Below are 14272 nucleotides of genomic sequence, written 5' to 3' on the forward strand. Positions count from 1 at the left end.
TGGTGATAATAATAAAACATTTTATTTGTATAGCACTTTTCTAAATACTCAAAGACACTTTACAAGGAGAGAGAAAGCAACGATGAAAACATGTCATGATAAAAATAGAAACAACTTTAAAAAGAGAAAATACAATGTCAGTAGAATTGTGGGTATTTCAGTGAACACCGTGTTAGCAGATAACGTAACAGAACTACATATTGGAAACATGATTAAACTGTTATTCATTAAATTGACCGTTTAACAGGATTCAACTCATCATTTCATTTAAGTTATCTGGCCAGTTGTGATTGGCTGCTTGCTGAAACACCTCACAGGAAGTTGTGAGACAGGCAGGACGTTTTCTGAAAGGGAGAGCAACACTGGATGGTGCGTTGGTGGGGTGGGGGAGTGTATTTTGGCCACTGAAGCTTCCGGGTGCAGCCGTGGTGATCGTGTGTGTGTCGTGATGAGGACAGGATGTAAGGCAGTGTTGCATCCTTACAGCCCACACAGCTCTAGACGGGGGGGTTGGACAGTAATAATTATACAGCACTTGTCTTAAAGTGCTTTTGCAACATGTTAACAGTCAGTCTGGAACAAAAGGGATGGAGATGTGATTGTTCTGGATGTGATTCCCAGCCAACAGGTTATTAAAAGTACAATAACAACAAGTCAGGAAAAAGAGTGAGCTTCAGTTGTGTTAAAAGAAGGAAACCAAGCCAAAGTAGTCCTTGTGGCGGGAAACGATGAGGTCCTTTAAAACAGCAGGGTTTCAGTCTTCACGCGAAGAGGGCTCGTCAATGGGGCCCTTTTCCTCGAGGGGGCCCTGCTGTGGAAAACTTTTACGGTAAGAGTCATCACAGCCCCTGACGCACAATATACACAAACTTCATTCTGGAGCAAGTAACAAAAGAAGAGTTCCCCCTTCTCTTTCCAGAGCCTTATCTGACTAAATGTTGGGTTTTATGTTCAGAAACATAAGTGAGGAGGGGGTAGGGGGGGAATTTTGTCACATTACTGGACATTTTGGTGCCCTGGAATGTTCAGACTCAGATGGGTCTGGATCTGAATCCCTCGTTGTTCAGGGTTTGGAATGCTATCTTAATAGAAAATAGCCTTTTGTTTAACATGGGGGAAAAAGGGTAGGGGTGAGGGGGGGATACAATATTCATAATGGGGAGGATAGATACGTTCATAACTAGAGTGGGGGGGAGGATGGGGGACAGACATTTTAACTTATATCCAGTACATGGCATAGATCATACATGAGGGGCAAGGCAACACATTTTAACCTAACTACTCAGTAATCAATCTCAACTAGTTCTCATGGGGGGGGGTCCCCGTCCCCCATAGGAGGGGTGAGGTGCTGGAGGGGCATCCAAAGTCCTCCCCTCCTTGATGCTGGGTCCAACAGGGGGGTAGGGGGAGGAGGGCGTGTGGGGAGTGTTGGAGGAAGGGGGGTGCAGCTGGGTCCTGCCGGTCTCATTGATTGTAGAGAGAGCGCTGCTCCCATGGCATGGCCTGGATACTGCGTGGCACGGGGGAGGGCTTGAGTGTGGGCGCACCATTTGGATGGAGGGAGTGGCCGATGGGGTTGATGGTGGTGAGGGGCCGCTGGGGGGCCAGAGAGAAAGTTTCCTGGTGCTTTGGCTGCAGGGGGAAAAAAATGGAAAAAAAGTCAAAGGAGGGACATCTCAGATTAAATAGTGCACAGAGAGAGAGAGAGAGAGAGAGAGAGAGAGAGAGAGAGAGACAGAGAGAGAGAGAGACAGAGACAGAGACAGAGACAGAGAGACAGAGACAGAGAGACAGAGACAGAGAGAGAGAGAGAGAGAGAGAGAGAGCTGCACACGCCTGAGCAACACTCTCTGAAGGATTGACATCTTTTCACTGGATGTCTGCGAGGCTCCTTGACAAACTAAATGAATTAAATAGTAGCGGTCATAAAATAATGTCACAATTAGGGATGCACTGATACATCGTCAAATGAGGTGAAATTCACCGATGCTTTTGTTATTTGTTCTCGTGTTCCGTCAAAAGATCTGCGGCACCCGTAGTTCGTTTATATAACATTTTAAAAAAACTAAAGAAGACAAAAGCACAACGGCAGTGTGGGACTATTTCACTGTTTCACCCAGAGATCCGCGATTTACTTAAGTAGACTAACTACATTATTCCAAGTGTACAGTAACTTTAGATAAAAACACGGGAATAATAAACAGAGCGCTCTCGCTCCCTCTCCTGACAGCTGGTCCGTATCCGTCTCATGCAGCTCGCTGATCCAGTAATGAGTGACCCGACAGTGAGGAGTAAATATATTTATAACTAGTTTAGGTAGACTCAGAGGTAGATAAAATAGCATGATAGGTCTAACTCTAAACGTGTGTTTTACTCCACTCACCGGTCCCCTCAGCGGGCAGAGCTGCAGGTGATCCGGGGAAGCTGCGTACTTTCTAACCAGCGTACTATCATGTTATAATAACGAACTTGCTCAGCCTTTGAAACTGAAATGTGCGAGAATTTCTTTTTGTTTTTCCTGGCAGAAAGTGGAATAACAACAGTGGCAGAAAATTACATTAAAACATCGGCGAAGAAATTTAGCATTGGTGCATCCCTAGTTACAATATTACCTGACGTGACAAATCACACACCAAGGCCAATGAGTAGGATTCTAACATCATTCCTACACTATCAAGAACACTGTGACTTGATTTAGTTTAAAGTTGTTTTCTTCATTATTAAAGACAAGGTCAACTAAAATTGTAAGCATATATTCTTGTTCCTACATTAGTGTAATCAGTCTGCGCCTTGGGGTCAGATCTGACACTGAAGACATCACGTCACACCAAAACCTGTTGGATTGGCGGACTAATATTAAGATCGGAGGAATCCAAGTGGTACATCAAACTCGATACCTCCTGATTGTTAAACTTCTTTAGTGTGTGACGCAAGTGAAGCCCCATCTCCAACATCAGCATGTGCACTACCAAGCTGAGAGAGTGACAGGTGTGAAAGGCGGGACTAAGTTAGCAGCACAGCCCCCAGTTAGTGTCCTACTGTCAGGTCAGAGCCCCAGCTACACCCAAGGAAACCCCAGGAGACCGAGCTGGTTTGGCGCTCTACTTTGCGGCGTAGTTGGGGAGGGGGAATATTGCAGAAAATAAGATCTGTGCAAAACACTTGCTATGACGCTTACAAATGTTGTTCACAAGGATAATCTCCATGTATTAACACCAGTATTATAGGATTTGAAGCGTGAATAAAATTGTCAAATGAAAAAAGCTGACGTTAGGCTATAAGCGGGCTGCATCCCAATCACATGAGTTCACCAGCGCTAAGCTAAAGGCGGCTAATGTTCGGATAGATGGCGTTTGGTTGTCTTTGGTTGTCAAAAATGATGACTGATTTAAGGGTTGAGGCAGTGGTTCCCCGTAGAGGGACACAGAGGTACAGCAGGGGGGGCGCCTGAAGCTTGGGAGGAAGTTATAAACAAATATTGGTTGCTCTGTTATAATTTTAAAAATAGATGTATTATTGTTTATTGCTACATAACAGTTATCTTGCACATGTTATCGAACCAACTACATATAAATGGATGTTTCATCCATAAAGAAATATAAAATTATAGTTGGATTTTTGCGTCTTGACATTATTAGCAGAGAAAATGGAATGTTTGTACAATTATATACAATTTATCCTACAAATGGAGGTCGGAACCGGGTTGAGGGGGCTCGAAAATATTTGGGAACCACTGGGTTAATGACTCATTCATCCACCCTTCTATCTTTTCTCCTATTTTCTGGTCTTACTCTTTGGACAGGCTAATGCATGGCAGCCAGAGATAACATTTGTGCTCCTCTCTCATAAACATAAAAGAAGACACAATAAAGTACCATATTTACATCTGCTCAAGGGAAACGTTAGGGGGCTCCCAATACCCCAACGGTGAATGTCAAAGGCTTCTGTGTGTTTAAGAAAAGTGGTTTCTAGCAGGTGTATAAATGACACTACTAAACGCCATCATGCCGAACATTAGCCGCCTTTAGCTTAGCGGTGTAACAAACGCTAACGCGATTTTTACGTTTTGTTCCAAAACATAAAATATGTCAGTAAATATTCCACTGGTGAAAGTCATGTGACCGTGCTGTAGTTCCTTTATAGCCTTACGTCATTTACTTCTGGCAATAGCATCTACACTTCAATATTTAAAAAAAGGTTCTACTTTCTTAGATATTCCAAAATCCAATGGAAAACTAGCTTTGGGTTTCTGTCGAGGGAGCCTTAGCAATGCTAACTGCCAACTAGAATACGTCATGACTGCACAAGAAGATAAATACAAGTGTTTTTTGGACAATAAAAACACTGCAGTGCTGCTTCTGACACTAAATGGCCCAACCTTTCATAGATATTAGATAGTCATGATGCTCCCCCACAAGGACCCTGTTGGCTAGGTCCTTTGTAGCTTAGCGTTAGCCTTTTACTCCTGGCTATTACGAGATGTAGTTTGTTTATAGCATTACATTAGTTTTTTGTTTCTGTGGACTGCATTTATCTAAAATATATTTATATTGCAGCGGTGTTTATATGTGGAGATTATTCTTTAAGTATCATAAACGCGTGTGCCATGTTCCACTGGGTCGGCCTACACAAATACGTCATTGCTGCACAGCTTTATTTCCATCTTGGCCCCTGAATATTTGAAATGAGAACAGCTAAAAAGCTTAGCACTGAGTCCACCCTGCAGACAGCAGAGTCTCTCTTTAAAGGAGGACAGACAGGAACCGCTCCTGCTGGACACAGGGAAATGTTAGTCCTCTCTCCTGATGTTAGTAGGCAGACAGAGAGCAGGCAGCTGGGAAGCTAGGAAGCCAGCAGACGGCGAGTGTGTGTTGGGGGGGTTCTCTCTCCTACCATGGGGTTGGCGCTCAGCCTAGTGTATCCCGAGCTCAACTCCTTTACCTCAGGCACCAGGGGCTGGAGCAGGGAGTAGGAGGAGGACGGGGTGGCACTGGAGGAGGAGATGTGTTTGTTGGAGGAGGAGCTCCTCATGCTGTGCTGGCTGCTCTGGGAGGACACGGAGCTGGGGCGTCCCTGCTGGAACACACGGGAGATACACACTCATTACAACAAACCACTAACATATATAGTCAGAGAAAATAATCAGTGTTGAAATATTATTTCAGGATACTGTATACATTTTCAAAAACACTCAATTACACCAGGGCTTTGCTCATACATGCAACTGAACATAATCTATTTGTCCTACCTTCCTCCCCCACCCTCAACCTGATATGGGAATACAGTGGTTAAGGAATGAGTCCTCAAATCTGGCACATCCACAGCACATCCAATTCCCTCACCTTGAAGTCAATGGTTTTTTGTAAGATTCCCAAATAAGGTCAGTGGTTAACAAACAAGATTTTTATGTTTTGTTCTAAACCTAAAATATGTCAGTAAATATTCCACTGGTCAATGTCTTAAAGACGTTGGTTGCTAACTAGTGGCTAAATGAGAGGACTAAAACGTAAAGACACCGAACATTAGCCGCCTTTAGCTTAGCGGTGTTGACGTGAAGTCATGTGACCGTGCTGTAGTTCCTTTATAGCCTTACGTCATTTACTTCTGGCAATAGCATCTACACTTCAATATTAAAAAAATTATTCTACTTATGTTTTTTGGACAATACAAATTCTGAAGTGCTATTTCCAACACTAAATGGCCAGACCCTTCATAGATAGTCATGATGCCCCCCACATTTATCCTCAGTAACAGCTGGAACCGGGTTTATCGCTGTTTTTAGAACCAAGTAACCCTGTATGGCGGGTTATGGAAGAGTCTTGCAGTCCTAGAGTTTTCATACCTGGTGGGGGTCTGGCTGGCTGCCCACGCCTCCCTGGGACATGGGGGAGACGCAGTGGGGCGGCAGAGGTTCCTGCTGGCCGTGTCCTCCGTGCTGCGGTTGCATCATGGAGTTAGCGCTGTTCTGCTGCTGCTGCTGCTGCTGCTGCTGCTGCTGCTGCTGCTGCTGACGGCGATGGTTGGAGTAGTTGGAACGACGACCCCCACCGCCTCCCCCAGCAGCTCCACCGGACTGGATTGGGAGGAGGGACATTTGGTAAAATCATTTGTCGTCAGTCATGCACACAGAAAATAAAAGAGCCGAGGACCGGTGACGGATGAATGTGATGAGTCGGATTCTTGAGCCAATCAGAGCAGAGACGTGCAGTTCATGTTCACAGAGTCCTTCCATAGCTTTCAGTCGACCCGGTCATGTGAGGGGATGGAGTACACACACAGACAGATACACTCACACAAGCTCAACCCGACTGAGTCATGATTCAGGCCGCCAACTCCTTCGCTACCATGAATCCAATCGATCTTCTGTAACTGTGACAACTATAAAAGATGCTCGTCTTGTCTGCTTGTCCTCTCCCCCTGACACTTTTACACTTGTGTTAGAGCCTAACCATGCCCCTGAAGATTTAAAGCTACTCTAAACTTTAACGAGATAAAGTCTGTTTTTATTTTACAGCCTAGATCTTATCTTTGTAGATCTGAATGTTTTTAGTGTCGGAATGTTTACAGTCAACATGCCAGGTTTCCTGTCAAGCCAAAGAGATATTTCAAGTGACCTGAACCTGTTTTTAAACTAATCCAGCTTCACAACTTTTACTTTACACACATATTTTGAGTTAAAGTAGGAAGTACTTTTAGGTACAGTGGACTATTCAACATATTTTCAGTACATTAAACAGACACTTTGTCCGTTAACACTCATCTTCTCTACGGGATGTATTAAACTGTTGATTTTGTCCTCAGACACTCACATCAGAGGTGTGTAGTAGCCAGTATGGACAGAAAGAATTATAATTTCCAATGATATGACATTTCAGAGTTAAATTTTTTAGGATAGGCTTGATGCTTTTAGCTTGAACAGTAATTTTCACTTTAAATTGACAAAATCAGTCATTCAGCTGTGCGTGTTGAGCTGTGTCCACTGGTGTGGGCTAATAACTAATATATTATTAAGTCATTTCTATGAATTTCTTAACGAATACTTTGAATTTTTAGATAGAAATGCTCAGAGCTGCTCAGACACCCATCAGTAGAGCGGTGCAGGGACGGCGTATTCTGGTAGCCCGACCAAGAAATGAGAATAGCATGGGTTCCTGAGACCGCTAAGCTAACGGCGGCTTATCTATGGCATGATGAAGTTTAGTAGTGTCATTAAGTCACACTCCGTTTTTAAAGACACGTGAAAGCTTTGCAAATTCAATTCACCAGTATTTATTTATGTTGTAGAACAAAAAGTCACCTTATTTCAGAGGTCTAACAGTTCAAGAAATCCATCGAATTTGGGAAAATGGAATCAGAAATCCCCAAAATTCAAACTAATTTCCGAGTTTTAGGACTCCCGAACCAATAGTTTACTTTAATTCTAAAGCTCATACACATGGTGGCAGCGAGGGAAAACGTTGACAATTTTCTGCTGAAAAGTCCCATCAAAGCAGTTTGAAGAGCTTTTATCAGATTGGTTTGTCCCTGACCCTCACATCTAAAACTTGTGCATAGGTTTGCCCTTTCTCACAGCTACAGTTCCATCAGCTAACACTACCTTGAACCCACACACAACACACACACACACTCATACAAACACATGCCCACTGATGCTCGCACCAACCTGGTTTTTGGCCGCGGCGCTGCAGCGGTGCTGGGCCAGGTCCAGCATGGTTCTGTAGCTCTTAAAGCAGGACGGACAGTTGAACCGGTTCTTATAACCCAACCCCACACACACACACGCGCACAGACACGCACAGACACAGACACACACATATATTTGGATTACTATTCCAGAGAGGAAAAATCCACTGAAGTGTGTGCCTGCCCTGACCTCTAAACCCTGACTCTTTCCCTAAACTCAGCCTAACCCTGGTCTAACCCTGACTCCACACACACTTTCACTACAGGGGGGGGGGTGTTGGAGATCCCGTTTACACAAAGTGTGAAAACATTTTTTTCAAATCAAATGTCAAATAAATAGAAAAGTAGCAGAAGTACAAAACAAAAAGCAAAGGGGCGATGCAGTGCTGGGCGGTATAGCGTTTCATTCCAAATACCATCAACTTTATACCGGTGATATTCATTTTCATACACTGCGACACCGTGGAAAAAGTGGCGAAGGGCACTCGAGCGGGGCGGCAGTGAAAGGAGCCTATTCAATCATAAATCATAAAAGAAGTTTCAGGGAAGGAGGGATTTGTTTACCTTCTCAAGCATTGCTTTTGTTGTTAGTTATGTGGTACGCAAAGTTTGCACATAAAATGGTTTACAATTGGCAGTTGTTTCCTTAAACACATAGGGCCACCACTGGTCAGGTGTTTTTTTGTGGGGCCCAAAACATATTAAAAAAAAGGTAAATACATTTCCAATCAATGAAAAATAAATAAGTACAGTGAATCCGTTAGAATTTGGAAAAATACTGCGATATGAGTTCTTTCTCACAGCTGGGTTGTGTTGAGTTCGGAGCGTATTTTAGGAGGAAACACCGGGATGAGGCTCTGCTCAGCACCTCTCTGCCAGAAAAAAAGCTCCATCCTGGTTCTATTAATGTTCACATGGAAGCTGATGCACAGTGACAAAACAGAGCTCTCTGAGAGGGCTGGAGAGGGGTGCAGCAGAATAGACTCGACCAAATGAGACACCTGAGGGTGATTATACGCCTCTTTGAAACTGTAGGAAAACTGTCATGCAAATTTGGTGGGCATTTCAGGCAGCTGCGTTCAACAATATAACGTAAATAAAGATCCGTCATTTAAACTAACAGAACTGTCCAGACCTCAAGTACATGGATGAAAAAATAACCAGGGTCAGATTTTGGAGCTCTAGCTGTGTGAGCGGGTAACATGGTGATATCTGTAAATCATTTATTCTCAGGGGAATCAGGGTCTCAAGTAAGGTATACATACGATGCCAACACTCAAATATTGGTAATTGATTTCATGTGGTAATGAAAATTGAGTTTTAATACGTTGTTTAAAACTGTTAAAAGGTTGAGAGCACAAAAAGAGAGGTATACAGGGGAACCTCATCTCCTCCGATAGTAGAATTTGGGTTCAAATTTTGGGAAAAAAATATTTTTGCAAATATATTGACAGATTTTTGGGGGCTTAGATCATTTTAGTTTGATCCCCATCATTGAAAAATATATTAACATTATAAGGTGTGATTTCTTTAAGGGGATTTGTACCAAACAAATATATTTTAATTAGTCCGTAGAATACCATTTGTAGGCCGGGACTTTTCTGTTGCACCATAACTCATTTAAAATGATAATAAAGCATATTTTGCCCGTAACAAATATTCACCCTACTGCGATTTTAATATTCTACTAACCCATGTTGCAATTTTGATTACATTTCAATTTATTCTGCAGCTCTAACAACAATCACCTTAAGGAAGGGTTTATGTAGCAAACCCTCACACATCCAAATACCTCACTACACATCATTCAAATAGAAGATATGCAAGCTTTCATGTGGCTGCCATCCCAAAACTGTTTGATACAAAAGCAGCTGGACACACACCATCTCAGCCCCACTCTTCCCCAGAGCCACACCCACCTGGTTGGTGACGGCGGAGCTGCAGCGGTGCTGGGCGAGCTCCAGCATGGTCCTGTAGCTCTTGCAGCAGGAGGGACAGTCGAAGCGGTTGGGCCCGTCGTCGTGGATCCTCTGGTGGTTCCGGAGGTACCGCGCCAGGCGGAAGGCCTTCCCGCACAGGTCGCACATGTAGCGCTTCTGACCGTGGATCCGCATGTGATTGCGCAAGGACATGTAGTTGGTGTAGGGCTTGCTGCAAAAGTCGCACCTGTGTTGGAGACAACAATAACGTGGAGGTTAGAGGGGAAGTTTTAGGCTTTACCTGATGCCCCCAACATACAGTCATTAGGGATGTTACAATGCATAGGCTGATATTAACCCTCTCTTCGGTTCATCGGTAAAAAAAAAGGTTGACGCGCTGAGGCTGCAAAATGTATTGAAACAATACAATATGGAATCGTGCAGGCTCAATATTTGGTAAGGCTAAATAAGTGAAAATATCTGAATGAATTATTGTAGAGATGCAGAGAAACAATTTGCTACACACATATAAAAAAGACCCTTGTTTTGTAGATCATCTTAAAAAAAAGTGTTTTAATCACACCATGATCATATTTATTTGTTCATTTGATGTTTCAAATAAAGCTCTGAAAAAAATTAAGAGACCACTGCAGCATTATCAGTTTATTCACTATTTAAAAAGGTATGTCTTGAAAAAAAAAATGATTCTATAAACTACTGACACATTTCTCTGTGTTGGGATTCAACAGACACTGGAATGACTGCCATACATGTAGAAATAAAGATTTAGGAAAAATTTGGAGTGGTCTTTTAATTTTTTCCAGAGCTGTATGACCACTCTAATATCCTGAATCATATTACAATTGCAATGTTAGTCAAAATAATTGCATTACTACTTTGTTTCAAACCGGGCAGCCACATCAGTAGCAGTGGCCAATGTCTATCGGTTTCCCTGGACTTAGTAATATAGCACAAATCCTTTTTAATAATGACTTTGGACAAAATCTAAAAGTGGTCTGTTCTTTAAAGGATAAGAACACATAAGGAGGACGATCCCAGGAACTTTAAAGTAGACAAGCATAACCACTGACTGGAGTATATAGTTGCATTCAAGGTTAGTATGATGAACGGATGAAAGAGTTAAAATAAAGATGTATTTCTTACCTAACAAAAAAGGCGAGTTAATAATCGGCCAAACTGTTATTCTAAACATTGGTATTGGATGAATAATGTGACATAGGTGCATCCCCAGTCATCTTACCTGAAGTCTCCGGTCTTGTGGGTGAGCTTGTGGTTGAGCAGAGAGCTGGCGTGCTTGTAGGCGCAGGTGCACATGTCGCACACGTACGGCCTCTCGTCTGACTCCATGTCGTCTGATGCTGACGTGGCTGCTGGTGGCGGCGGAGCCCGGGACTCCAGAGAGAGGCTGGAAGTGGAGAGGGACGCTGAGGACAGACTGGAGCTGGACAGGGCTGCTGAGGACGAGGGGAGCTGATCACACCAGCTGATGGTGGAACTCGGCTGCAACAGAGAGGAGGACAGTCAAGCCACAGCAAACGTATCAACATGTCATAACATTGATATTTTTATAATGAAATTATATATTGTTAAAAAAAAAAAAAGAGAAATATTTCTTGGAGTGTGTGAACAAACACTAGGTTTATTATGGGAGATGATGCGAGTGCATTCGTGACAGGAAATAATGTTAACATTTAATTTAAAACACAAAATAAAGCTTTACACTTGCGAGTTTTATAATAATGTGAGGTGTAAAGTTAAGAAAAGACAGATCAGCACCACGGAAAGCCACTCATTAGTGACAAGGCCCATACCAGGACATTTAAGGTCCAAACTCACAACTTTAAGCTATATCTTTGTTTAATTTCATCCAGAAACCGTTAGCTAGCCAGGCTAATGCAACACACTGCATACAATCTTTATAATTTGCTACTCACAACACATGACAGACTCAAATAATTGACCCAGTCACAGAATTCATAAATTACATCAGCCGAGAGTCAAGTGTAACGCCGCTCTGATGTATAAAATGAAAGACTTTTGTTTACTATGGAGACCGAAGGCTCAGTGTTACCCTACAAAAATTATGCAAATGAGCAACAATTCAAGAAATAATCTTCATGACTGACCGCCACAAATTGAGAGACCAATGTGATCAAATGCAATCTAATATAACAGCTCTTCCACATACTCTACCTTAATTAAGCTTATACTTTCTAGGTTGTCTTTAAACTTTCCGGATTTTTTAAAACATTATTTGTTATGAATGCTTTGTAAATATTATTGGTATTACGTTGTTTTTATAAGGAACAGGGGGAATGCTCCAGGGGACACCTATGCATCTAACGACCAGAATAAGCACAAATGATGTTTAATCAACAGTGTTTAAATGCACACAGCCTGAAGACAGAGAAACAACATCAGGTGAGTGACACCTGGAAAGTGCTGCAAACTCCTGAACTATAAAGTTTTGTTTCGGGAAACCCAATCTCATACTCGGATTTAACTACGATTCCAGTTAACACGGTGTTATGAAGCTGCTTTGGTGTGACAGAATAAAGCAAAAATAAAATAAGTCTGTAATATAAACATGTAAATCATATCAGTTAATGTGTGCACTGTGCACATAGTGTGTGGGCACTGGGCGACCATGAATGCACCGCACAGTGTGCATCACAAAGAGGGCTTTCAGAGTCCTCCGCGGGGCGTCTTCCGCTCCCGTTTCCTGCGGGGCAGTCTGCTACTGTTTACTTTGCGCTGCTCGATAACAATATTGCAGGCCTTATGCAAACAACTCTGCATTCTCTGCTCACATACACCTTCTCAGGTTCACTATGTTAGACCAGACCGTATAAAGTACTGGCCAATGCGAGGCTCTTCCAAACAGTAACACGCTGGTTTAACAGCAGGCGGAGGTGTTAGCTAGCCGGAGTGTGTTGGCTGGTGTTAGCAGTAGCTCGGTGATGCTCCAATACAATAACATGCATTTTTTGCAGCATTGGGTGCTTTTTCAGAACACGTTATGGCATAAGGCTGGGCATATACGTTTTATTACACCAAAGCACTTGTGGCACGAGTAAGTGATACAGTATGTCTGCGTTTATTATTATTAGCCACCTAGCTCGGGGGCTAAGAATCAAACTAGGCCGTGAGCAGCTCAGCATGACAATTGGTCCGTTAGCAAATAGCTAACGGAGCTAACAGAACCTGCAGCTTTACATCACACACTGTTGCTAAACTGGACTTTATACACTATTTTTAAAAATCCGTGCAGAAAGACCCTTTGCCTGTTGCTAGTTAAGTAAATAGTTTAGTAAAGCTACGGCTCGCTAGCTGGTGGTAGGCAGCTGCTTTCTTACTCCGGAGTCGTTGGGATCCTTTTTCCAGAACAATTGAGAGCAGTGGCCGAAAGTCTCTGTCGATGTCACATAATTCACTCCGTTTCGATCCTGAAAGTCTCCGTGTGTGCTGCCGGTATTTGTCCTGGCGTACATTGTCGGTTTTCGGATTATTTGACTTTTTGTGACTGAAAAGAAATAGGGCCGCTTTGTCGGGATCTTCTTCCGAAAAGAAAAATATTTCTTCAGTGAGATGAGCGTTTTGGCGGCAGACATATCACGGCACTCGGTTCATTACCGCCACCTGCTGGCCTGGAGTGGGAGCAAGGTTTACTGATTCGATAGGTATGAGAGTGATATGGTTTATTTGTATAAAGTCAATCATGTTTAATTATTAATGTGATCAATGTGTCTTCATCAATATCCTGCCGTTTGGTTAAAGTGTACCTTTTTTCTGAATTAAAGCCATTATTGAGTATGCTTTCTACAAGATCCAAAAACCTGCATAAACTCCAATTCCAATTCTCCAAGCTATTTGTCATCACAGAACAGGGTGAAAACATGCTTTTCTAACAATAAAGCATGTAACCCTTTTCTTGAAATAAGTATACTTCAGAGTGTGGTGATGAACTGGAGGTACCGCAGCATCAGGACCAAAACCATCAGACCCAGAGACAGTTTCATCCCACAGCCATAAGACTAGTAAACACCTGAACTTGCACTAGCTTTATTTTTTAGACTATTTTATTAGTATTTTTATAAAAAAAGTATGTTTTGTAACTGCCCTGTGAAGTTTTTCATTTATTGCACCATAGTTGTGTATGTGACATGACATTAAATCTTTGCATTTTGAATTAGAGCCCAATTACTGTGTGATACTGCTCCAGGGAGTGGCAATGAAGCATTACATCTCCATCTGTTTCAGTAACTATCTTTTTTTGCAATATTGTGGTGCAACAATGAGTCTAACATGTGACAAATTAGCCACCTTTAGCTGAGTGGCTAAGGGTCAAGTGACCCTCATCCATAACGCTAGCCTATCTACTTCCATCAATTGAATTTTTGCTTTGACTTTTATTAAATCGGTGTTAAAATGTGGAGATTATCCTGCTTAACAAAACATGTAAGTATCATGAACATGTGTTTACCACAGATCCTATTTTCTGCAATATTCAAAATCTAATAGAACAATCTATTGTTTTGTGAAGAGCCTACGCCATGCTAACTTCTGGTTCGGCCTACAAAAACACATCACTGCAGGACTTTATTGTGTAAATGTACAACTTCTAAAAATTCTAATATAAATGTTTCTTT

At 42.4% G+C, this 14272-nt stretch overlaps 1 protein-coding gene across 4 annotated transcripts; it reads right to left on the minus strand.

Annotated features, from left to right (window-relative positions):
• Positions 1 to 13212, minus strand: LOC134878537 (zinc finger protein 646-like). Of its 4 annotated transcripts, none has more exons than XM_063904635.1 (6): positions 12980 to 13212; positions 10864 to 11123; positions 9603 to 9849; positions 5843 to 6073; positions 4942 to 5073; positions 1 to 1632 (listed from the first exon to the last, which is right to left on the minus strand). In XM_063904635.1, the coding sequence occupies exons 1-6, from the start codon at positions 13112 to 13114 to the stop codon at positions 1465 to 1467; spliced, it is 1173 nt and encodes a 390-aa protein (XP_063760705.1). In that variant the 5' UTR covers positions 13115 to 13212; the 3' UTR covers positions 1 to 1464. The 4 variants fall into 4 exon arrangements, with proteins under 4 accessions (XP_063760705.1, XP_063760702.1, XP_063760704.1 ...); XM_063904632.1 differs by having other exon boundaries at positions 4894 to 5073; XM_063904634.1 differs by having other exon boundaries at positions 4942 to 5076.
• Positions 13213 to 14272: the final 1060 nt, after the last annotated feature.

The sequence above is a fragment of the Eleginops maclovinus genome, chromosome 16 (genome assembly GCF_036324505.1).
Source record: "Eleginops maclovinus isolate JMC-PN-2008 ecotype Puerto Natales chromosome 16, JC_Emac_rtc_rv5, whole genome shotgun sequence".
Classification (NCBI taxonomy): domain Eukaryota; kingdom Metazoa; phylum Chordata; class Actinopteri; order Perciformes; family Eleginopidae; genus Eleginops; species Eleginops maclovinus.